At 37.0% G+C, this 26,358-nt stretch overlaps 1 protein-coding gene across 3 annotated transcripts; it reads right to left on the bottom strand.

Annotated features, from left to right (window-relative positions):
* Positions 1-15,490: 15,490 nt before the first annotated feature.
* On the bottom strand, positions 15,491-19,785 carry LOC127075471 (uncharacterized). Of its 3 annotated transcripts, none has more exons than XM_051016943.1 (12): positions 19,614-19,785; positions 19,005-19,259; positions 18,630-18,834; positions 18,258-18,348; positions 17,999-18,144; positions 17,602-17,845; positions 17,373-17,477; positions 17,097-17,279; positions 16,605-16,809; positions 15,982-16,474; positions 15,814-15,893; positions 15,491-15,721 (listed from the first exon to the last, which is right to left on the bottom strand). In XM_051016943.1, the coding sequence occupies exons 2-12, from the start codon at positions 19,231-19,233 to the stop codon at positions 15,717-15,719; spliced, it is 1,986 nt and encodes a 661-aa protein (XP_050872900.1). In that variant the 5' UTR covers positions 19,234-19,259; positions 19,614-19,785; the 3' UTR covers positions 15,491-15,716. The 3 variants fall into 3 exon arrangements, with proteins under 3 accessions (XP_050872900.1, XP_050872911.1, XP_050872903.1); XM_051016954.1 differs by having other exon boundaries at positions 19,542-19,779; XM_051016946.1 differs by lacking the exon at positions 19,614-19,785 and adding an exon at positions 19,366-19,521.
* Between the last annotated feature and the right edge of the window lie 6,573 nt (positions 19,786-26,358).

Here is a 26,358-nt window from a genome sequence, read left to right as displayed (position 1 = left end):
AAGTGTTTCCATATTTTTGTGAATGAGTGTGAATAAATAAGCCACTACGAGAGTAAAATTTATTTTGTAACATATGATATATCAACATTTATTGAAAAATTTATGGAAATAGTGAACATTCTAATATACTCAACATTAGAGAAAATGATCAAAACTATAATTACTATTGTCGCACTCGTCGCACTCAAAAACACGAGGTAAAAGAGACATTGAAAATGATAAGTAATAGCAAGGCAACATACCTATTGAAGTGTGGAAAACTCTGGAGATAGAGGTCTTGAGTGGCTCATCAAATGTTTTAACGAAATTATGAGGCCAAAACAAATTCGTGATGAATGGAGAAGAATCACTTTAGTTATGATCTATAAAAATAATAAGGATATACAAAATTGTGAAAATTATAAGGAGATTAAACTTATGAGTCATATCATGAAGTTATGGAAAAAAATGATTGAACATGGACTAAGAAAAGAGACTTAAATAATTGATAATCAATTTGGTTTAATGTTTGGGAAACCAACCATAGAAGCGATGCACTTAATTTTCGTTGGCTTGAAAAAGGCGTGTGATAAAGTTTTAGAGAAATTTTGTGAAAATCCCTAGAGAAAAAAGAGGTTATGATAACCTATATTTTCAAGTTACTCAAGATATGTATGAGGGGGTCTCTATTAATGTACGGACACATAGTATAAAGATAAACAATTTTTCCTTAACAATAGAATTGCACCAAAATTTAACTCTAAACTCTTACTTTTTCATATTAATTTTAGACGTACTTGTGGAGTACCAAGGGTTAACACCGTTTTTTTTTTGGCAGATGATATAATAATAGTTTGAGAGTCGAAAGAGAATTTAAGTGAGAGGTTGAAGACGAGCCTTAGAAACCTATGTATTTCGCCAAAATAGAAGTAAGATGAAGTATAAGAAATACAATTTTAGATGAGAAATGTTTCTAACTTAGATGTGAAGTTTGGAGACCATATCATACCATAAGTCACACAGTTTAAATATTTTATGTACATACTACAAAATCGAGTTTAAGTTGGGTGTTTGAAATGAAGAATGGTCTTAAGGGTTTTATCTGACACAAAAGTATAGTTCAAGTTGAAAGGATTATTTTTATCGGACTTCAGTAATACATGCGATGTTGTACGAGACATAATATTGGAAGATTAAGAACCAACACGAAAATATAGTAACTGTAGTATAGATGAGGATGTTGCGGTGTATGTGTAGTAAGATTAGACGATATATGATTAGTAATGATAATATTGAAGAGTGTTTAGGTAGAAAAAATTGTGAAAAATAGGTTTAGGTGGTTTGATATTTAGAGAGAAGACATATAGATTATATTGTAAAGAGAGTATATAAAATGGAAAAGAATAAAACAATTAGATATATAGGAAGATTTAGAAAAATTATAAAATAGACTATTAAGAAAAATCTCGAGATTAATAAATTGGATATAAATATGATTTTTGATAAAAATATTATGATATAATTTGATTCATGTAATCGATTTTATTTAATAAGATAAAATTGAATTGTTATTGTTGTCGTAATGTATATGTGAACATTTTTAGGGAGTAAGTGTTATCATATAAATAACATATATTTATGAGTAAGACCCTTATTTCATGAGTACTAGGATTACAAAGATAGATTATATATATATATATATATATATATATATATATATATATATATATATATATATATATATATATATATATATATATATATATATATATATATATATATATATATATATATATATATATATATATATATATATATATATATATATATATATATATATATATCCCTTTTTTAAGGAAGAGCATCAAGAAGTGTAATTTAGACATTTCAATTATGTTGAGACCCTAGAAATCACTTATATATGTCTCTCACTTATCTATATTATTGAAAAGAAAAAGTTAATACAATAATAAAATAAAGGAAAAAGGAAATTTAAAAAAAAGGAAAGAATAAAACAAAAAAATAAGAGAGATATTAGAGAGAGAGGGTGAGTGTTGGTGTTTGAAAAGTATAATGGATAGAGTGTTATGATTTATGAATATAATCATTTTTCAACTTCACCGTTTTTATATTTATATATTTTTAAATACATTAATAATTAGAGTTGGATAATAAGGATTTTTTAATGCACTCTAAAGATTATTACCATACTCTCATAAAAATACAATAATATTTTTAAATTTTTCGGATACACTTCAAACACAAGAAATTTATGAGCAAATAAGTTATATTGTTGTTTTGCAAATAGAATTAATTCAAAAATACACTTCCAAAAGAATTGGGAAGTGTACTTCCCTAATCTCTCTTCATTTAAAATGTATTGTTTATCATTCTCATTTGATCCCAAGAAAATATAACATATAAATATTTGTATGAAAACACTATTCTTAGAAATATTTAATAAGGAGAGAGAAAATTAGAGGTGTTTTTATCTTAAAAAAATTCTCATATAATAGAGCGGTATGTAATTGGAAGAATTTGCCACATTTTGCAACATCTAATGAAGCACCACCGCATCTAATTTGAAGGATTTGCCACCTCTTTTTTCTGTCATTTGAACTTTGTAGTACATCAAGATCCTAAACTAATAAAAATTTCACGTAGAATTTCATACCACAGTACATGGGCTCAAAATTTCCAGAAATATATTTTTGAATGTGTAATTCACCTGCACATGTATTTAGTGTATTTTGAAATACAGCTAAATATACATCTCCGAAATTCGAAAGGCAATTTTAAATTTTTATAGTTATTTTTGTTGAATTGTAATTCCTTGTGTCGAAATAGATAGTGCTCGACAAAAATAAAGATGTGTCGAAACATGTAGTGTACATCGAGTTGTATTAGATGTCGAAGTGTCGAAAATAAGTTGTTTGACACAAGATTTTGACTTACACCAAAATAGATATTTTGGGTCTGGATCAGTTATAAATAGAGAGAGTAACCCCTATTTTCATAACAATCTTGTAATCACTTTCAGTTGTAAAATTAACGAGATTTTTCACAGTCTGTGGACAGAGAGACTCTGCAGAAATCATAGTCTTCCCCAATTTCCATCAAACCCTAACCTTCTTTCTTATTCAATTTTCTTTTCTTGTTTTCATCATCATTGTGCAACGATACAATCTTGCAACCAAAGTTGGTTGATTCACTAGAGTGAAGAGTGAAGAACAAGTGGGAATTTGATCGGTTGATTGAATCTTGTTCATCAAGATTGACTCGGAATTACTCAAAGTTCAGGGTTAATTCCAACATCTGGTATCTAGAGCACTGGCTGAGCGATTCGTGGGAAGCAAAATACGATGGTGATGAATCATCCGAACGGGCATTTTCCGGCAAGTCTCTCAGATCTGAAGAATCAGAATTATGAGAATTGGTGCAAGCAGATAAAAGTTGTATTTTGCTATCAAGATCTTTGTGATCTTGTGAAGGTGAGAGTGACATCGCTTGCAACAAATGCGACAAATGAAGAAAAAGTTGCACACAAAGAATTGAAGAAGAAAGATTACAAAGCTCTCTTTATAATCCATCAATGTGTTGATTCTGATAATTTTGGAAATGTTAGTGATGTTAAATCAACAAAATAAGCATGGGAAATTCTTGAAAAATCGTTTGGAGGTGAAAGAAGTGAGGTTACAAACTCATAAAAGAACATATGAATTGCTTCAAATGGAAGACAATGAAAGCATAACTGATTTCTTCATTGGGGTTACAAAACCGGTGAATCAAATCAAGATATGTGGAGAAGTGTTGACATCAAGAGCAGTTATTTCAAAGATCTTGAGGTCATTGGCTCTGAAGTTCGACCACGTGATAGTAGCCATAGAAGAGACAAAAGATTTTTCAGCATTGACAAAGGAAGGGCTTTATGGGACGCTTGAATCTCATGAACAAAGAATGGATGAAAGAGCTGCAAGCAAGTCGACGAGTGATGTGACTTTGTAGGCGTAATCAGCAAGAGAAAAGAAAGACAAAGGGAAGTGGGTCGACAACAAAGTTAGAGGAGGCTACAACAATTCGAGTGGTCGAAATCAGCAAGAAGGAGGTTGGTCGAACCAAAGAAGACCTTCATACCAAAGCACCAAAGAGGTGGTGGTGTAGGTAGACGAAGAGGTGGTGGTCGAAAACCTGACAAAAGTCACATTCAATGTTTCAGTTGTCAGAAGTATGGTCATTACTCGAGTGATTGTCCTGAAAAATAGAAGAATCAGGAAACTGATGCAAAGTTTGCAAAGCATGAAGAAGAAGAGATGTCGTTGATGGTCACAATAAGAGTTGAAGAAAAATTCCAGGATTAGGAAAGGTTGGTTTGTCAACATGAAACCCTCAATGAAGAACATGGTAAAATTTGCAAATGACAATACTCTAGCAGCTGAAGATATTGGTGATGTTCTGATTATGAGGAAAGATGACAAAAGGTCAGTAATTTCTAATGTACTGTACATGAAAGGTAATTTGCTCACCATAAGGCAGTTGGTCGAAAAGAACTACAAAGTGTCAATCGAAGACAAGATGATGAGAGTTCTCGACTCAGGTGGAACTTTAATCTTGAAGGAACCTATGTCTTAGAATAGAACCTTCAGGATTGAACTTAATGTGATGGAGCACAATTGCCTTGCAACTTCAGCTAGCAGGGGTGAATGGATATGGCTGAAGGAGAAGGGCGATCCAAAACACAACGGAATTTAAAATTTCTCCTTTAATGATCCTTACGAATGGGCATGATCAATGATAGAATCGTTACCTCTTGTGGCAATTGTAACCTTTGATGCAGATCTACGGAGCGATCACGAACGTTGAACAATGACAACACCTCTACTCAGTCCACACGAACGGATTCCTTCAATCTCAGTGCTAGCTGCTACGAATGAAGGCTTTGAGTGAGAGAGAGAGAGGGAGACAGAAACGAAATTGCAGCTGCACAAATGCTTCTACACAAGGGTTCTATTTATAGAACCACTTGTGTGGGCTGCAAGCTAAAAAGCCCACTCAAGTGTATGTGGCCCATATCTTATAATATGCCAAAATCACTTAAGCGTGTGGTACCTTACCATATTTCGTATTCTGTTTAAGTACACCGTACTTTACGATGTTCTACAATTCACTTAAGGACATTGTACATTACGGTATTCCTTAGTTACTCTATCTCTCATCAATCCCTCCTTTTGTGTGTGACCCTGTATGTTTTCGCGACATTGATAATTATATTAAATCACGTATTTAACATAATAAACAGTGAGCGGTATCTAGCAACACATCACTGCTACCAAAGACACGAAAATGTCATGTGATCTGACAAATCCTTCTGTGATAATACTTATGTGTATAATTACCCTTTTGCCCTTATGTCTATATTGAACACAAGGCATAGACAGTATCATCCTTGTCCAGTTCAATATTGGGCACATAGACATTTATCCTATTACGCAGGATGGGCAAATTCGGTCTAGGCCACTCATGTCCCTTAGCATGCTTCGTGGAGTACCCATCAACTGTCTTTATGGTCATCCAGTTACGGACAATGTTTGATCAGCAATAAGGGACTCGACTCTACATCTAGGGTCCATAGTGGTTTCAGGTCGAAGGGTGGTATACACCATTATCACCATGAGAATAACTTATGACACTTTACATAACATTCTATATAGTATTCTCATAGCGGGTCAATCCAGTATAAATATTACTCTTAATATTCATACATATGTTTAAGACTTGATAACTCCTTATCCATGATCCATGAGATGCGATCATCAGTCTATATACATAATAGTCTTAATGCTTTAATGTTATCCCACTTCACAATAAAGCTCGACTATGGATACTTTAAGAATAATGTCCTTATGTTTAATGTGATCTCATGATTAAGTCACACTTGATACATTAAACGGACTATCTATTCTAGGGACTTTACTAGACAAACATAATAAAGAAAAAGCCTTTTATTATTAATAAATAATTCGATACAAGTACCAAAAGTATTGGCCTCTAGGGCTTACACCAACAATCTCCCACTAGCACTAGAGTCAATTAGGCATACCCCTAATGCCCATAGATCTAGTATGGCCATCATGCTTCTGTTGCGCAAGAGGCATTGTCAGTGGGTCAGCAATATTGTCAAGTGTAGGTACTCTGCATATTTTCACATCTCCTCTATCTATTATCTCTCGAATGAGGTGATAACGCCTAAGTATGTGTTTGGATCGTTGGTGAGATCTAGGCTCCTTAGCTTGGGCGATAGCACCATTGTTATCACAATAGAGACCAATGGGATCCACAATGCTAGGAACTATGCCAAGTTCACTAATGAATTTTTTGATCCAAACAGCTTCCTTTGCTGCACTTGAGGCAACAATATACTCGACCTCAGTTGTAAAATCAACAACTGTATCTTGCTTTGAACTTTTCCAGCTCACAACGCCACCGTTTAAGCAAAACATATAACCAGATTGTGATCTAAAGTCATCCTTATCTGTCTGGAAGCTAGCATCGGTGTATCCAATTACAACCAACTCTTCCTGACCTCCATATATCAAGAAAGAGTCCTTAGTCCTTCTCAAATACTTAAGGATATTCTTGACAGCTACCCAATGAGCATCACCAGGATCAGATTGGTACCTACTCGTTGCACTTAAAGCATACGAGACATCTGGTCGAGTACATAACATGGCATACATGATAGATCCTATTGCATATGCATATGGAATCTTATTCATGTGATCCCTTTCTTCCTTAGTTGAAGGGGATTGTGTTTTTGATAGACACAAGCCATGTTGCATAGGTATGAATCCTTTCTTGGAATCATGCATATTAAAGCGTCTTAGCACTTTGTCTATGTACGTACTCTGACTTAAGCCAAGCAGTTTTTGTGATCTATCTCTATAGATTCTGATTCCTAATATATAGGCTGCTTCACCTAGGTCCTTCATAGAAAAGCATTTCCCCAACCAAGACTTTACTTGTTGCAGGGTAGGGACATCATTTCCAATGAGTAATATGTCATTTACATATAATACCAGGAAAACGATCATGCTCCCACTAACCTTCTTGTAGACACAAGGCTCATCTTCGTTCTTGATGAATCCATATTGTTTTACCGTTTCATCAAAACGAAGATTCCAGCTTCTGGAAGCTTGCTTCAATCCATAGATTGATCTTTGTAACTTACATATCTTTTGGGCTTCTTCTAGTATGTCAAATCCTTCAGGTTGTGTCATGTACACATCCTCAAGAAGATTCCCATTAAGGAAAGCAGTTTTTACATCCATCTGCCATATTTCATAATCATGATATGCAGCGATAGCAAGTAAAATCCGAACAGATTTAAGCATTGCAACTGGCGAAAAAGTTTCATCATAGTCAACCCCATGAATTTGTTTATATCCTTTTGCAACCAGTCTTGCCTTATAGGTATGTACCTTACCATCCATGTCAGTCTTCTTTTTTAAGACCCACTTGCATCCTATAGGGTTAACTCCTACAGGAGGCTCTACCAAGGTCCAAACTTGGTTTGTGTACATGGAATCCATTTCAGATTTCATGGCTTCTAGCCACTTCTCAGACTCGGGACCAGTTATGGCCTCTTGGTAGGTCACGAGCTCATCTTGATCCATGAGTAATACATCACCTTGATCAGTTATGAGATATCCATATCTCTCAGGTATGTGACGTATCCTGCTTGACCTACGTTGGTCTTGTTCTACTTGAGCAGGTTGCTCTTCCACAACTACTTGTGTTTTCTACTCTAATTCCTCCATAGGTGTATCGATGCTTTGTGATTCTTGAATTTCTTCAAACTCTACTTTCCTCCCACTGATTCCTTTGGAAATAAAATCCTTTTCTAGGAAAACTCCAGTTCGAGCGACAAACACTTTGCCCTCAGAAGGATTGTAGAAGTAATACCCTCTTGTTTCTTTAGGATACCCCACAAATAAGCATTTGTCATATTTGGGCTCAAGCTTAGTTGAAATTTGTCGTTTCACATAAACTTCGCAACCCCAAATCTTCATGTAAGACATATGTGGTTTCTTACCACTCCATATCTCATATGGTGTCTTCTCAACCTTTTTGGATGGAACACGGTTAAGTGTGTAAGCTGATGTCAATAGTGCATGTCCCCAAAAGGAGTTTGGAAGATCGGCGTGACTCATCATGGATCGGACCATGTCTAACAGGGTTCAATTTCTTCTCTCAGATACACCATTCCATTGGGGTGTTCCAGGAGGAGTAAGTTGGGATACGATCCCACACTCTTTTAGATGGTCATCAAACTCTAGGCTTAAATACTCACCACCTCGATCTGATTGAAGAGTTTTAATATTCTTACCTAGTTGGTTTTGTACTTCATTCTTGAATTCCTTGAACTTTTCAAAGGACTCTGATTTGTGTTTCATTAAATACACATAACCATATCTACTGAAATCATCAGTAAATGTGATGAAGTACTGAAAACCTCATCTGGCTGGTATGTTCAGTGGTCCACATACATCAGTATGTATGAGGGCCAAAAGATCATTAGCTCTTTCACCTTTTCCTGTGAATGGAGACTTTGTCATCTTTTCAATTAAACAAGATTTGCATGTCTCATATGATTCATAATCAAAAGAGTCCAACAGTCCATCTTTATGGAGTTTGGAAATGCGTTTCTCATTTAAGTGGCCTAATCGACAATGCCAAAGGTAAGTTGGATTTAACTCATTAGGTTTCATCCTTTTAGTATTAATGTTATAAATAGGAATTTCAAGATCAAGGACATATAGTCCATTGTTCATTCGTGCAGTAGCATAGAATATATCATTCAAATAAATTGAGCAACAATTGTTCTTTATTATAAATGAAAAACCAAACTTGTCCAAACAAGAAACGGAAATAATATTCCAGCTAATTGCAGGTACATAATAACATTTCTCTAACTGAATTATTAAACCAATAGGTAAAGTCAATACATAAGTTCCTACGGCTAAAGCAGCAACCTTTGCTCCATTGCAAACTCGTAGGTCGACTTCACCTTTTGCCAAATCTCTACTCCTTTTTAGTCCCTGCACATTGGTACAAATGTGAGAACCGCATCCAGTATCTAATACCCATGATGCAGAAGTAGATAAATTAATTTCAATAACAAAAATACCTGAAGTTGAAGTCTCTACTCCATTCTTCTTATCTTCCAGGTACTTTGGGAAGTTTCTCTTCCAGTGTCCGGTCTTACCACAATGGAAGCAGGTGCCTTCTTTTGCTATGCCTCCACTAGGCTTCAAAGCAACAACAATGGGTTTAGGTTTGGCAACTTCCCTGCCTTTCCCTTTATCACCCTGCTTGGTGGGCCTTTTGTTCTATCTCTTTCCATTTCCGATCATCAGAATGAACTTCCCTTATGACTTCAGATTCTGCTCAGCAGTTCTTAACATGGCTAGCAGTTCAGGAAGAGATTTGTCCATATCATTCATATTGAAATTTAGGATAAATTGACTGAATCTATCTGGCAACAATTGCAAGATCAAATCAGTCGCAAGTTCCTTTCCGAGGGGAAAACCCAACCTCTCAAGGTTTTCCACATACCCAATCATCTTGAGCACATGGGGACCTACAGGGGATCCCTCAGCTAACTTTCCTTGAAAAAGGGCTTTTGAAACTTCAAACTTTTCATGCCTTGCTTGCTCTTGATAGAGCATCTTCAGGTGTTCGATCATATCGAACGTTGCCATGTTCTCATGTTGCTTTTGCGGGGTTGAAGGGGCAGCGCCCCTGGCCGAAATGTTTAATGAACAATTCATTTGAAATCGACGTCGTTTTTCGCATCAACACTTGATACTTTAAAGCACAACTCTTGCGCAGTCACAACCCTAATCGTATAACTCTTTGACAACACAACCCTTGTGTCGTCATTAACCCTAATGCATAACTTTTTGACAACACAACCCTTGTGCCGTCATAAACCCTAATGCACCAATTTCAGACCGTCAAACACATCTTGATTGTTGATTCAGTATGATTGATCAATACGTCATTGCTTCACCATACTAATGTCGGATCAAGAAGCAAACGACCATTGATCGCTCAAAGAAAAACAACCATTAAGTGTTTGAATGAACGAAACAGAAACAATATATCATATATACTGTATTTTGCATCAGGATTACTTATATCATATATATAACTTGATCGATCTCAATTGCATAACCTATGGACGATCAATGTATAGCTGCTTCACCATACTAATGTCGGATTCCGAAGCATAGTCAACATCAATCATCCAAATCGTACACACATGATGCCAAATTTAATTATTCGTTTATTCTTTGATTCATTCTGTCTTTTAATCATATTAATACAGAAAATAAACAGCTATCAGATGCATGGTTTCGTAAGTGGCTCTGATACCACTAAAGGAGAAGGGCGATCCAAAATGCAGTGGAATTTAAAATTTCTCCTTTAATGATCCTTACAAATGGGCATGATCAGTGATAGAATCGTTACCTCTTGTGGAGATTGTAACCTTTGATGCAGACCTACAGAGAGATCACGAAGAATGACAACGCCTCTACTCAGTCCACACGAACGGATTCCTTCAATCTCAGTGCTAGCTGCTACGAATAAAAGCTTTGAGTGAGAGAGAAACGAAATTGTAACTGTACAAATGCTTCTACACAAGGGTTCTATTTATAGAACCACTTGTGTGGGCTGCAAGCTAAAAAGCCCACTCAAGTGTATGTGACCCATATCTTATAATATGCCAAAATCACTTAAGCGCGTGGTACCTTACCATATTTCGTATTCTGTTTAAGTACGTTGTACCTTACGATATTCTACAATTCACTTAAGGACATCGTACATTACGGTATTCCTTAGTTACTCTATCTCTCATCAATCCGTCCTTTTGTGTGTGACCCTGTAGGTTTTCGCGACATTGGTAATTATATTAAATCACGTATTTAACATAATAAACAGTGAGCGGTATCTAGCAACACATCACTGCTACCCAAGACACGAAAATGTCATGTGATCTGACAAATCCTTATGTGATAATACTTATGTGTATAATTACCCTTTTGCCCTTATGTCTATATTGAACACAAGGCATAGACCGTGTCATCCTTGTCCAGTTCAATATTGGGCCCATAGACATTTATCTTATTACGCATGATGGGCAAATTCCATCTAGGTCACTCATGTCCCTTAGCATGCTTCGTGGAGTACCCATCAACTGTCTTTATGGTCATCCAGTTACGGACAATGTTTGATCAGCAATAAGGCACTCGACTCTACATCTAGGATCCATAGTGGTTTCAGGTCGAAGGATGGTATACACCATTATCACCATGAGAATAACTCATGACACTTTGCATAACATTCTATATAGTATTCTCATAGCGGGTCAATCCAGTATAAATATTACTCTTAATATTCATACCTATGTTTAAGACTTGATAACTCCTTATCCATGATCCATGAGATGTGATCATCAGTCTATACACATAATAGTCTTAATGCTTTGATGTTATCCCACTTCACAATAAAGCTCGACTATGGATACTTTAAGAATAGTGCCCTTATGTTTAATGTGATCTCATGATTAAGTCACACTTGATACATTAAACGGACTATCTATTCTAGGGACTTTATTAGACAAACATAATAAAGAAAAAGCCTTTTATTATTAATAAATAATTCGATACAAGTACCAAAAGTATTGGCCTCTAGGGCTTACACCAACAATGGCACTATAGACTTGGTCATCTCAATTTCAAAGACATCATAGATCTGAAAAAAAGAAATATGGTTTCAGGGTTACCAGAAATTGACATTCCAAATGAAGTGTGTGAAAAATGTGTGCAGGAAAAGCAACACAAGGACAACTTCATCACGGATACAAGAAGCAAGTCGAAGGAAACTCTTGAAGTCGTATACTTTGATGTGTGTGGTCCTATCCAGGTGGATTTGATTAGAGGTAACATATACTTTGTCACATTCATAGATGATTTTAGTCAAAAACTATGGACTTACCTGATCAAGAAGAAAAGTGAAGTGATCGAGGTATTTGCCAAGTTTAAATCTATGGTCGAAAGACAAATTGATCAAAAGCTCAAGATTATGAGGACTGATGGTGGTGGAAAGTATGTGTCGAAATACTTCGACAAACTATGTGAGAAAGAAGGGATTGTGCATGAGATGGTGTCACACTCCACTCCACAACATAATGGAACGACAGGAAGGGAGAATGGAACCATCATAAACATGGTAAGAAGTATGCTGAAAGACAAGCATCTACCCAAAGAATTATGGGGTGAAGCTGTGTCGATAACAACATATATTTTAAACAGATATCCAACGAAGAAGCTAGAAGGAATTACACCAAAGAATGTTGGTCTAGTGTCAAGCCTAGCTTGAGTCATCTGAAATTATTTGGATCTATAACACATAGACATGTGCCAGATAAGTTGAGAAGAAAACTTGATGACAAGTCGAGTCAGATGATCATAATAGGATATCATTTGACTTGAGGTTACAAGTTGTTTGACCTAGTGAACAAGCAAGTAGTGATCACTAGGAACGTAATCATAGATGAGCTTAAGGAATGGGATTAGACTGAAAATGTCAAGAAGGATTCAGTGAGAATATTATGGGAAGAACCAACAATTGAAGTCGAAAGAGAAGTTCGACAGGAAGAAGTCAGAGGTCAAGCAAGCACAAGCAGACCTCAAAGAACAAGACACATGCCTGCAAAGTTGCAAGAATGTGTGATTACAGCACGTGATGTGGTCGATGATTAAGGTGAGATGGTACACTATGCTTTCTATGCAGATGTCGAACCCGTCAATGCAGCTGAGGCATTGAAGGATTAGAAATGGGTGAAAGCAATGAATGGAGAGTTGGAGTTCATCGAAGACAACGACACTTAGTACCTTGTCGAATTGCCTCAAGGCAAGAAGACAAATAATGTGAAATGGGTATACAAGGTGAAGTTGAATCCCAAAGGTGAAGTAACTCGACACAAGACAAAAATTGTGGCGAAAGGATTTCTTCAGAAGGAAGAATCGACTTCGATGAAGTTTTTTCACCTGTTGCTAGGATCGAAAAAACCAGGTTGATTGTTAGTCTAGCAAACATGAACAACTGACACACATGTCAGATGGATGTGAAATGTACATTCCTGAATGACCCCTTAGATGAAGAAGTATATGTTGCACAACTAGTTGGGTTTGTGAAACAAGGCGAAGAAATAAAGGTATACAAGCTGCATAAAGCCCTGTATGGACTTAAACAAGCTCCAAGAACTTGGAATAAGAAGATAGACAATTTCCTAAGAAAAAAGGAATTTGTGAAATGCACAGTTGAGCATGGAGTATATGTAAGAAGAAGCAATAATGAATTGCTTATATTATGTCTCTATATCGATGACTTGTTGATAACAAAAAGTTGCAAGAAGGAGATCAAAGATTTCAAACATGACCTAAGTGAGGAGTTTGAAATGTCAGACTTGGTAAATCTCTCACATTTCCTTGGCATTGAATTCTATAAGAGTGGTAGAGGTTTGATGATACACCAAAGAAGATATGCAGGCAAAATACTCAAGAGATTTGAGATGCAAGATTGCAACCCAACTTCGACTCTAACTTAGCCCAGATTGCAACTATCGAAAGACACAGATGAAGATGATGTCGATCCAACGCGGTACAGAAGACTCATTGGATCATTTCGATACCTTTGCCACACAATGCTTGGTCTAGCATACAATGTCGGTATGGTGAGTAGATTCATGCAGAAGCCAAATGTATCACACCTAGCAGCGACAAAGAGGATACTAAGGTATCTGAAAGGAACTCTCGACTATGGCATTTTATTTCCTACAACCGACGAAGGAAAAGAATGCAAGCTAGTGGGATACACCGACTCAAGTTGGTGTAGTGATGCTAAGGATAGAAAATTCATATCTGATTATGTGTTTATGCTAGGTGGTGCACTAGTTGCTTGGAGTTCGAGAAAGGAACCAGTAATGACACTGTCGTCGTATGAAGCATAGTACATAATTGCTTTTCTTTGTGCATATCAAGCAACGTGGATGGTGAATCTGGTCGAAGAGATTACAGGGAAGAATCATGGAACAATTACCATGAAGATCGACATCATATCCGCTATCAATCTAGCGAAGAATCCGATAGCACAAGGACGAAGCAAGCATATCGAAATGAGGTTCTACTATCTTCAAGAGCAGGTAGCAGAAGTGAAATTAAACTTGGAACACTGCAGAGCTGAGAATCAGATTGCAAATATCATGATGAAAGAAGTGCAAGTCGAAGTGCTTAAGAAGTTAAGATCTATGATGAATGTAGATAACTTAGACACAATGAATTAGGTGGTGTGTTGAATTGTAATTCCTTGTGTCGAAACATGTAATGCTCGACAGAAACAAGGATGTGTCAAAACATGTAGTGTGCGTCGAGTTGTATTAGATGTCGAAGTGTCAAAGCAGGTTGCTTAACACAGGATTTCGACTTAGACCAAAATAGGTATTTTTGACCTTTGTGATTTCTGGGCTTTAGTTTAAAGAGCAAGCTAACTCAATTATAAATAGAGAAAGTAACCCCCGTTTTCATAACAATCTTGTAATCACTTGCAGTTGCAAAATTAACAAGATTTTGCACAGACTGTGGGCAGAGAGACTCTACAGAAATCATCCTCTTCCCTAATTTTTGTCAAACCATAATCTTCTTTCTTATTCAATTTTTTTTCTCGTTTTCATCATCATTGTGCAGCGATACAATCTTGCAACCAAAATTAGTTGATTCACTCGAGTGAAAAGTGAAGAACAAGTGAGAATTCGATTGATTGATTAAATCTTATTCATTAAGATTGACTCAAAATTACTTAAATTTTAGGTTAATTCCAACAATTTTCGAGCACAAAGTGAGATTAAGAATCTTATATATAATGCCGTAGGACTCTTTCCTTTTTCATTAAGGAATAGAGAGAGTGAAATTGCCATCTTTAGCTACATATCTATATCGAAATAGAAGCAATTCTCTAAACCATTCCTTGTCAAGTATTTCCAACAAAATCGTAAAAGTGAGGAACCAAATAACAACCTTTTATCTTTACAAGGCTCTAGAACAGTTAAAGAAAATTCTAAGAACATGTCCTCGTCTTGGGTTGGAGAAATGACTCATTTTAACACATTCTACAACATTCATACAAACGCTACAAGAATGATGGTAGATGCCACCGCAGGAGAGACTAATGAATAAGAACATTGAATAAACATATTCACTAGTCGAGTATATGATAAAAAAAATCATTACCGGTGGTCTAACATCAATCCTTAACCACCGAAAAAGACAAGTATGATGTTCTCTCCTCTGTTCTTATTGCTTCTAAAATAGATGTTTTGTTCGAGAAATTTGATAAATTAAGTGTTAATATTGCCACAACTAGTATGGTGTAGTGTGATGTATGCGAGATATATTGAACATGATATTCCTTACTTAAAGGACTAATTTTTCTGAATTCAAGATCATGAATCAGGTTTTGTCTAATAAATAATGTATATGTACTGAAAAAAATGTCCTAATTCATGAATAATAATGTCATAATACAATGAATTCGACTAAAATAGGACTAATCTAGGAAGTATCCCAAGTTAGTTCTCTAGCCTCCAGCTCCAATAAGTTCCCATAAACATACATTGCTCAACCTATCAATTATATGTAGAGACATATTAAACATAAGAGTGTTATGTTGATGTGATAATCTTACTTTATCCTCAAGTAACAATCACAAACATACCAATTAAATATAAGCTCGTCAGTAGCGTCGCCATAATGGTAATTATACAAGCTCTTACGAATTCAGCAGTTGAAGTTGACCTGCACAATTGATATTTCATACTTCCATCAGTATAAAACACTATCACCAAGAAAATGTTGTATAAAAAATGTCTGAATATTTATTTACCTTGTTACTAGGTCTCTGACAGATTCGGATGTTAGGCCAAAACCAAAAGGAAAAAGTGGATCATAGTGAGGATCTCCTACATTCATTGGGAGTTGATCTACAGATTTGAACCATGTCCTTGCAAGTTTGCCACTGAAACCGTAGTCACCGAATAGAACATCTGTCACACCTTGTCCCTCGGTGCCTGGTAACCATGCTGCAACCAATGCGTCTATGGAAGAAAGATATGGTTCGATTACAATAGGCCTGCCAGTGATGGTGACAACCACGCACTTGGTAGCTCCGCAGACATTGTTGATGATATTTGGACCGGGATCCAACATTGTAAGTGATGTGCTGTCCCCAGCAGTCTCGGCATAAGGAGGCTCGCCAACAACAACAATGGCAAATTCAAAGTTGTTGGATTTAACAAAATCAGCGTCAGGGTTTTCGCGAAAAATAACTTGTGTGCTTGGATCGACCGTCGAGTTTATAGCACTGAGAATAGTAGTTCCTGTCCATCAGAAAAAAAAATGTCTTCAATTCAATTATAGTTTACTAGAAGAAAGATATTAGACACCGTCATGTTTTATATACTTCCATAGGCAAAAACTCAACTTCGTATGAGTGTCTGGGTGACTTACCGCTTGTATCGGTATTGCCGATGAATCCTTGCCATTTGATTGTCCATCCGCCACACTGGTAACCTAAATTATCAGCATGAGTGCCAGCAACTAAGAGTTTTGGAACTTTCTTTGGAAGAGGAAGAAGTGGAGCACTTTGACTTTTCCCGTTCTTAAGCAGCACAAGAGATTTTCTCACAGCTTCCCTTGCTAGATCTCTGTGTGCCTAATTAAACAGCATATTCGAATATCTCAACTGTCAATCTCTTAATTGTGATAGGATATATTCTAAATTACATGTAACATAAAGGTATATTAACAAAGATTGTCAATTAATAATGTTTAGTTCCTTAATAAAAGTAAGACTCATTTTCATTGAATTCGAATATACTACTTTCATCCGATGAAAAGGATCGTCAATTTTTATTGTTCTCATTGATTAGAAAAAACAAATCAAGTTTGTTACTGAATATCTATTTTATCGTTGGGATGATGGTATGAATGAATCATTACCCGGCTTCCAAGCTCATTGACTAAACTGAAATCGGCTAGAGGATTCTCAAAAAGACCCATGGTGAACTTTACAAGCAAAATTCTCCCCACAGCATCATCAATACGATCCATTGGAATCACATTACTCTTGACCAAGAGCGTAAGGTCCTGAATGAAATCTTCGAATAGCATTGGGACCATCACCTAAAATAATTAATCGGCAAAAAGAAAAACTGAGTTCTATAATACTATTCTTCAATAAGCATTACATTGTTTCAGCATAAAGAACAAACTAACCATATCAACGCCAGCTTGAATGGAAGCCTGAACTGAGTATGTGTAGTTTGAACCGGGAGGCGTTGTGATTTTGTCAATTCCTTGCCAATCTGAGATGACAAATCCCTGACAAATAATTGAATAACAATTGTAGTTAGAATTAATACTTAACTTAATAGTTCTAAAAAACCTCCGTATTTATTACATAGTTACGTATAAGAAAAAAGAAAAATAAAGAGAGTCGAATCACCTTAAACTTAAGGGTGTTCTTGAGGAAGCCGGTGACTAGATCACGATTTGCATGCATTTTTACACCGTTCCAACTGGAGTATGAAACCATAACGGTAGCAACCCCCTTAATGACGGAATCAGAATATGCAGGCATGTGAATGCCCAGCATTCCATGCCAGTCAATCACCGCGTTGTTCTCATTTGCTCCCTTGATCGTACCACCGTCTCCAACAAAGTGCTTAGCACAAGCTGCTACCTTTGTTCTAAAAGAAAATAATTTCATAAGCCTAGTTATCGATAGAGGAACATAATCCACCTTTTATAAATCAGTAACTACATAAACTATACAAGTCAATCATGCAACCATGTTTTTTTTCATGATATATAAAAAGGCTTTACAAGGAATAATGTCATACTTGCCACCGACGTAAGGAAATCCTTTCTTGACATGGGGAGGGATTTCTCCTTGTAGACCAGGTATAATCTCTGTCATTTCTTGTACGATTTTATGATCCTCGCTATAGCTTTCATAACACCGACCCCATCTTGGATCTCTACAAACCTATAATTAATATTTTACGAGTATCAGTAAAATTTAACAAAAGTAGTACACATCCGACAACCTCGAATGCCCAAACCCGTCCAACAAGTTTATCATTGGTATATTTTATTTACCGCAATACATGGAGCGAAAACATAAGGAATCCCTGTCGCTCTGACTTCAAGAGCAGTTGCAGCACCAATCCTTTGCGCCAAGGAAGGATCCCTGTTTGTCGAATATTATTAGAAGATAGAAACTAGCGGATGCATCCAATCCAATAAATATACATACAATATAAACAGATATCAAGCTGCATTAAAATTTTGGCATCAAATGTTGTTCCTAATTCCTATACCAAACAGACAGATACAACAACAACCAAGCCTTATCCCATTAAATAGGGTTGAGTACATGGATCAACTTTTGTCATAATCTTCTATCTAGGACCATGTTTCTATCCAAATCGATACCAAACAGACAAATAATAAACAAAAAGTTCAACTTGCCTGGTACATCCAAGCCCAACATTATGGGGAAATATGGTGGCATTATAGACATTATTGTGTCCATGAACAGCATCAATACCATATATCATTGGAATGCCCAATCTACTTGCCAAAGCTCCTTTCTGAAATTCATTTATCATATTCACCCAATCTTCAGCACTAGCCTTCGGAAGCGGTTCACTACCGCCACCACTCAATACACTCCCTGCACATATGCAAGTGAAATTAATATGTAAACTCATGAAACATCACATACAACTATAAGATTTGTTACAGATTATGATTTTTATGTCTGGAAATGAAAGTATATATACAGTTTCAATTCAAAAGACAATAATAACTATGAAAGTAAAATGAAATTCTCTTAGTACTCACCAATGAAACTGTTTTTCATAACATTAACATTGGCAACACTCCTATCAATCTGAGTCATTTGACCAATCTTCTCCTCCAAAGTCATTCTACTCAACAAGTCCTTAACCCTCGTTGCAATTGGTTGCTTTGGATCTTTGTATTTCATCTCATCAACTTGAGCTTCTCCAGTCAACGTCAACCAACAACATAGCCATAAAAAGGCCAGCATATGAAGAAACACCCTAGACATTTTGAATTTCCCACCTCTTGCTTCACCTTCAGAATAAGACATGATGGGTAAGAACTAAGAATATAAGATTATAAGATAACACAACAAACCCAATAAAGATTAAATAATAAAGATTTAATTTTGGAGTTATACCCCACTTGGTATCTAAGGCAAATGAATAAAGAAGCAAAAGAAAAGCATATCCAATGAAATGGGTTGGTGAAAACTAAAACTCAACCCCATTACATGACAAAGCAATTTTTTTAATCAGCAATAAAAAGGGTAAGAGATTAACAAAGAATATAGCATCAAAAAATAATGAAGCACACGTTTTTATTAATGGTTTTGCAGGAAAGAAGAGAAGTAGGTGTGTGGGAGAAGATGTGTGTGTGATGACTCACTAGGAAAGTAAAAATGGTGGCTTTTGCGAGATTGTATTTGGAAAATTGGTAACTTTATGAGATTGTAAATGGAAAAGTGATAGAACCGGGAATTTAGCAGAGAGAGTAGTGGGGAACACGAAGCACTAGTTCCGATATTTTCTGTTTGTGAAGTGGCGAGGTTGCTAATTAAACGGGGTGGAGGATGAGGACAAAACAACCCACGTATGAAACTTAGGAGAAACTCTTTTTTGTTTTGTTGTATTTTCTTCTCAATATTAATAATAGAGAAAACCTTAATATTAATAATAATAATAATAATAATAATAATAATAATAATAATAATAATAATAATAATAAATATTAATAAAATATGTAAGATTTCTTATAGAGATATTTCAATCATCATATAATTCCTTGAACTATGGTATTATTGTGTAACGAAAAAAATATCACATTATTGCAAATATTTCAGTCAAACTAAGGTCGGCAATAGAAAGTATGGCCGTTTTTCTAATGCTCTTTTTTCAAGAAATTCGTTTTTGATATAAAATTTTGTCATTGCTAATAAATGGACTAGTTCATTAAATAGTCATGTTCGAGTTATAAAAAATAAGTGTATTTTTCTTTTTTAATTTCTTAAAATGTCTATTAAATTTTGAAGATGCATCTCCGGACGCACCTTGTAATGTTAAATTATTCGAAGATACAACTCGTAATATTTTAAAAATCATACACCATACATTAACTCTGAAAGGCTTGACATGCATATTGTAGCGGAGATGCATCTCCGTTTATTTTACGGAGATGCATCTCCGTTTATTTTACGGAGATGCATCTCTGTAACATACCAGAACATTGCATGTTATGTTTTGTTTATGTTTATTAAAATGAAGATTTATAAAGATTATTTAGCTTAATAAGTGACGCAATTTAAACCATATAACCAATATGTAAAAAATAACGTATATAAATATAGATGATTCAAAAATGTCATGGACAAATAAAGTCGAAATACACGATAAAGTAGTATGAGGTGAAAATAAAATACAATCCATACAGAATCCAAAGTACAACTACTATATACTACTGCATATGTCGGACTTCATCTCCTCTGCCATCAATCCCCCCGTCCTCTAGTGTTGTCTCCGATACATCAATGCGCTCCGTGCCTCCGCCATGATGGCATCTAGGACCTGCCTCACATCAGACCAGTCAGGGAAGACACCACTATCAATGTCTGTCTACGCAATCTCCACAATGCGACGACATCTAGGCAATACATCATCAGCATGATCTAACTGTGTTTGTTCCTCCTCTAGTATCTCATGATGATTTGGCCTCAGTGGATCTCCTGGAGCAGCCTGCACCATATACGAATGTGAAACCCTAAAGAACCACCTGATGTATCCATCCACATAGCTCTAGTCTCTTTCGGTTATGGTACTATGTGCCTCCTCAAGTACCAAATGACTCTCATAATCATCAAACATGGCATCCATTTATCTATGTGTCAAAGAAGGAGGATCAGAGACAACAAGGTGTTTGAGAATGGTCTGAGTGTAGCCGAACTGCCGCATGACGCATTCGGATAGATGAGGAGTAGTGAAATATGATCTGCAAGCCAACCATCCCGAGTATAGCACTATCTCTTCAAATGGCCACATCTCACGATGATCGACATAGTTGTTGAAGTGCATGTCCTCGACAACCAAGTGGTAAAGATACACTTTGAACGACTATGTAACATGGTTCCCTCTGAGCGGGACAAATGCAGTAGCATGCGACATATCCTCAGTGTAAGTCGGTAGACTCGCCCAGCTGGAGATGCGTGGGAAGTGTTTGAGGATCTAATCTTGAAAAGTTTAGAACACACGAATCATCGATAATGCCGCTGCAAAGATGAAATAAAAATGACACATAAAGATTAAAAAAACAATAAATATTACCGACAGTAGTATGATGCTGCTTATTGTAACACCCCAATAAAATGAAATAATTATTTAAATTGAGTTAATAGTATATTATTAATTTAATTAAATAATTGGATTAATATTATTGGATTATTAATATTATTATTTGGATAATATTATTGGGTTTTATTATTGGAGTATATAAGTTGGAATAATAAAAAGTCCCAATTTTTGGAAAAAGGGTTTTCACGTGAAAAGCAAAACAAAGAAGCGGCTGGAAGTGGAAAAAGGGCAAGGAGGCAGAGCAAGAGAAGAGGAAAAGCTTGAAGCTAACGGAATTGCCGGATTAACTCAGGTAAGGGGGGTTTATCATCGATTAATGGGTATTATGGGATAAAATGTAATGGGTAGTGATAGACCATGGATTTTTGACTCTGATTTGAATGATGCGTGCTGAAATTGTGAAATATTTGATGAACGAATTTGGATGATAATTGACGAAAACTCGTAGGAATTAGAGATAATAAGGTTAGCGATTTAAGAGGATGAAAGTGTATGATCTGTAATTGACAAAACGAACGAACATGTATGAAAATTGGACTGAAGAAGGTTGGGATTGTAGAGATCTCGTAGCAGAGCAAAAGCCATTGCAGATCTGGAAATTCTGGTTTCTGGTCATACGCGTATGGCACTAGGCAATACGCGTATGAGATGGCTGGTACGCGTATGGGCAGAGGCCTTACGCGTATGAGTGAAAAAGATGATATTTTGAACGTAGATTCGTCTCTGTTGGTACGCGTATGAGGATGTGGTACGCGTAGCATACACGTATGGGAGTGGGCGATACGCGTATGGGTTGGGCGAGGAAATGCGCCATACGCGTATGGACATAGGCAATACGCGTATGGGCAGAATTGTGGTTTTCTGAACTGTTGCTGTGCAGTTTTTGGTTGTTTAGGCTGAGTGATGTACTTAGCTGAGGTATGATGTTGTAGGGATCATTTCCCGCTATTTGAATAGTATAGGTATTAGTAGAGTGTGTTAATACTATGATTGATTATGTGGCATGATATGATATACTTTTGTTGATGATATGTAATGGTATACATGATGATGTGAATGTATGCATTTGTGAATAGACCGTTTTATGGCTTAGAGTGTGAGCATACGTCTATTCTTGTGTTGTTGTTGTTGTTGCATTGCTAGGTGATTAGCATGCATATTGTGGCCCATTGGGGTGGTAGCTAATTCCCATGGTGAGGAATTAGTGAGTGAGTCACTATGTCTCAAATGAGTGGGACTAATGAGCTTGGTAGCCGTGCCTGGATTTGGACGGTGAGGTTGAACTATATGTTCACAACTAGTCGGTACCGCATGCATGGAGTCTCATTGCATAATATATGTATGGCGTGTAATATGAATGGATGTATTCCAATATTACACGTGTGTTTGTGTTGATGTTGAGCATTATGTTGAGTTGATGTGCTGTACTGAATGTATGTTTGGATTAGGGTGATGAAGTGTGTTAAAATTACTTAGCATTACATAATGTTTTATAATGCTTATTATATTGATTGAGGAACTCACCCTTACAACTGTTTTTCAGGTAACGAGCAGTGATTGAGTAGGAGCTAGTACTTGGAGTCTAGAGTAGTTCCTTAGTGGGTCATGCTCTGATAGATGTAACATCGGGACGGGATGTTTTACTTGTTTTCACTGATGATTGTTGAATAAGCTTACATGTATTGTGTTACATGTTTTGTATTGATATTGGATTTTATTCCGCTGCGAATTATGCAAATGTTTTATTTGATTAAATAAATGAGCATGACAGGATAATTTGGAACATGGTGTGAAAATGTTGTGTGACACCCTTCGGGGCATAATTACTCTGATTGATATTTTTATTATTTTAATTAAATATTTGGGGTATTTAGAAGGGTGTTACATTAGTGGTATCAGAGCATAGTCGGTCGAGTCGAGTCGTAATTATTCTGTTCCCTGTACGGTATAGGTGTTGTGTAACCCTATCAGTACTCATTGTTTTAGTTTGTTTGGGTTTTCAGAATAGAGATGGCTGGAAGAGGTAGAGACGATGCTGCAATTGCTGAGGCTCTGGGTATGCTAGCTGGAGTACTTGGAGGAAATCCGAATGTTGTGGGAATGGGAGCTGCTCGTCAACTGAGTGAGTTCCAGAAGAACAATCCTCCAATGTTCAAGGGAGCATACGATCCAGATGGTGCTCAGAAGTGGTTGAAGGAGATCGAGAGAATCTTCCGAGTAACTGAGTGTGCCGATAACCAGAAGGTCAGGTTCGGTACGCATATGCTGTCAGAGGAAGCTGATGATTGGTGGGTTGCTACCCGCACTGAGTTGGAAACTGCGGGGAATGCTGAGATCACTTGGGCTGTGTTCAGAGAGAGATTCCTGAGGAAGTATTTTCCAGAGGATGTTAGAGGAAAGAAAGAGATAGAGTTCTTGGAATTGAAGCAGGGTAACAAGTCTGTTACTGAGTATGCTGCTAAGTTCACAGAGCTGTCAAAGTATTATACTCCCTATAGTGAGGCTGCTGGAGAATTTTCAAAGTGTGTGAAGTTTGAGAACGGGCTGCGTCCCGAGATCAAATAGGCTATTGGATATCAGCGGATCAGAGTGTTTTCTGACTTGGTTGACTGTTGCAGGATTTTTGAACAGGATTCCAAAGCCAGAGCAGAGAGCTATCAGCAAAGGGTTGATAGGAAAGGCAAGAATCAGAATGATCGTGGAAAACCGTATGCAGCTGGCAAAGGTTTCCAGAGACAGAGTGGGATGAAGAGGCCTAGTGGGGGAGACTCCAGTGCCCCTGCTAAGTGTTACAGATGTGGTCAGGCTGGACATCGTATCCATGAATGTACCAGTAATGAGAAGAAGTGTTTCAAGTGTGGAAAAGGTGGTCACTTGGCTGCAGACTGCCGGTTGAAGACTGTGACTTGCTTCAACTGTGGAGAGTTGGGTCATATCAGTCCACAGTGTCCTAAGCCGAAAAAGGAGAATCAGTCGGGAGGCAAGGTCTTTGCCTTATCGGGTTCTGAGACTTCTGCAGATGATCGTTTGATCCGAGGTACGTGTTATATTAATGGCTTTCCTCTTGTAGCTATTATTGACACAGGTGCTACTCATTCCTTTATATCTTTGGATTGTGCTGTGAAACTTAAATTAGAGATATCTGAGATGTATGGTAGTATGGTGATTGATACTCCTGCGAAGGGTTCAGTGACTACTACGTCAGTTTGTTTGAATTGTCCTTTGAGTATTTTTGGTAGAGACTTTGGGATAGACCTTGTGTGTCTTCCACTAGTGCAGATTGATGTTATCTTGGGAATGAACTGGTTGGTGTTTAACCGAGTTTCTATTAACTGTTTTGATAAGATTGTGATTTTTCCTGAGATTGAGGAGGGAAAGAGTTTGTTTCTATCTGCAAGACAGGTGAATGAGGAAGTGGCAGATGGGGCAGAGTTGTTTATGCTGTTAGCGACTTTGGAGGCTAAGGATAAACTGGTGATTGGTGATCTAGCCGTGGTGTGTGCTTTTCCTGATGTGTTTCCGGAAGAAGTGAATGAATTGCCGCCAGAGCGTGAAGTTGAGTTCTCGATTGATTTGGTACCTGGTACTAGACCGATATCGATGGCTCTGTACCGTATGTCTGCTGTTGAGTTAACTGAATTGAAGAGTCAGCTGGAAGATCTGTTGGATAAGAAATTTATTCGTCCGAGTGTGTCACCGTGGGGTGCACCAGTGTTGTTGGTTAAGAAGAAAGAAGGTACTATGAGGTTGTGTGTGGACTACAGGCAACTGAATAAAGTGACGATCAAGAATCGGTATCCTTTGTCGAGGATTGATGATTTGATGGATCAATTGGTTGGTGCGAGTGTGTTCAGCAAGATAGATTTGAGATCTGGGTATCATCAGATACGTGTGAAAACTGAGGATATTCAGAAGACTGCTTTCAGAACAAGGTATGGACATTATGAGTATTCTGTAATGCCTTTTGGTGTGACTAATGCGCCTGGAGTATTCATGGAGTATATGAATAGGATTTTCCATCCGTACCTAGACCAGTTTGTTGTGGTGTTTATTGATGACATTTTGGTGTATTCGAAATCTGAAGAAGAGCATGCTGAGCATTTGAGAGTGGTTTTAGAAGTTCTAAGAGAAAAGAGGTTATTTGCTAAACTGTCCAAATGTGAATTTTGGTTAGAAGAGGTGAGTTTTCTTGGTCATGTGATTTCAAGAGGTGGTGTTGCTGTTGATCCTTCTAAGATAGAAGCAGTATCTAAGTGGGAAGCTCCGAAGTCTGTTGCTGAGATTCGAAGTTTCCTTGGTTTGGCTGGTTATTATAGGAAGTTCATTGAGGGATTTTCTAGGTTGGCGTTACCATTGACGATGTTGACTAGAAAGGGGCAAGCGTTTGTTTGGGACTCGAAATGTGAAGAAGGTTTCCAAGAGTTAAAGAGAAGGTTGACTACTGCTCCTATTCTGATATTACCTGTCGCATCCTGCGAAAAATCAACCGGCGAAGCTCAAAAATAAAAACACACAGAGCCGCCACTGCGCGTTATTTATCCCAAGATAGGGAAAGGAAACGCTCAGAGAAACCTGGAAAGGAAATGGTCTCGCGACCAGAGAGAAAGGGTAAGGGAGTCGGTTACGCAAGGGGAAGGTATTAGCACCCCTCACGTCCGTCGTACTCGACGGGATCCACGTCCTAGAATAAAGAAAAGGTTGCTAAACATCACACACACACACGGGGAACGCAGGTGGGGTTAGGAGGAACGGGCTCGATAAGGTATCGCACCTTATGCCTACATATCTTG

The sequence above is a fragment of the Lathyrus oleraceus genome, chromosome 1 (genome assembly GCF_024323335.1).
Source record: "Lathyrus oleraceus cultivar Zhongwan6 chromosome 1, CAAS_Psat_ZW6_1.0, whole genome shotgun sequence".
Lineage (NCBI taxonomy): Eukaryota > Viridiplantae > Streptophyta > Magnoliopsida > Fabales > Fabaceae > Lathyrus > Lathyrus oleraceus.
Note: the sequence above shows the minus strand (reverse complement) of the source record. Positions and strands in the feature narration are given on the sequence as shown.

What these genes read in the sequence shown, in the direction of transcription:
- LOC127075471 (XM_051016943.1), bottom strand. Translation starts at nt 19,233, where the DNA reads ATGTCTAGGGTGTTTCTTCATATGCTGGCCTTTTTATGGCTATGTTGT. An exon ending in AGAACACCCTTAAGTTTAAG is followed by an intron (nt 17,478 to 17,601) that starts GTGATTCGACTC and finishes ATTATTTGTCAG; the next exon opens with GGATTTGTCATCTCAGATTG. An exon ending in GTCAGAGACCTAGTAACAAG is followed by an intron (nt 15,894 to 15,981) that starts GTAAATAAATAT and finishes TCAATTGTGCAG; the next exon opens with GTCAACTTCAACTGCTGAAT.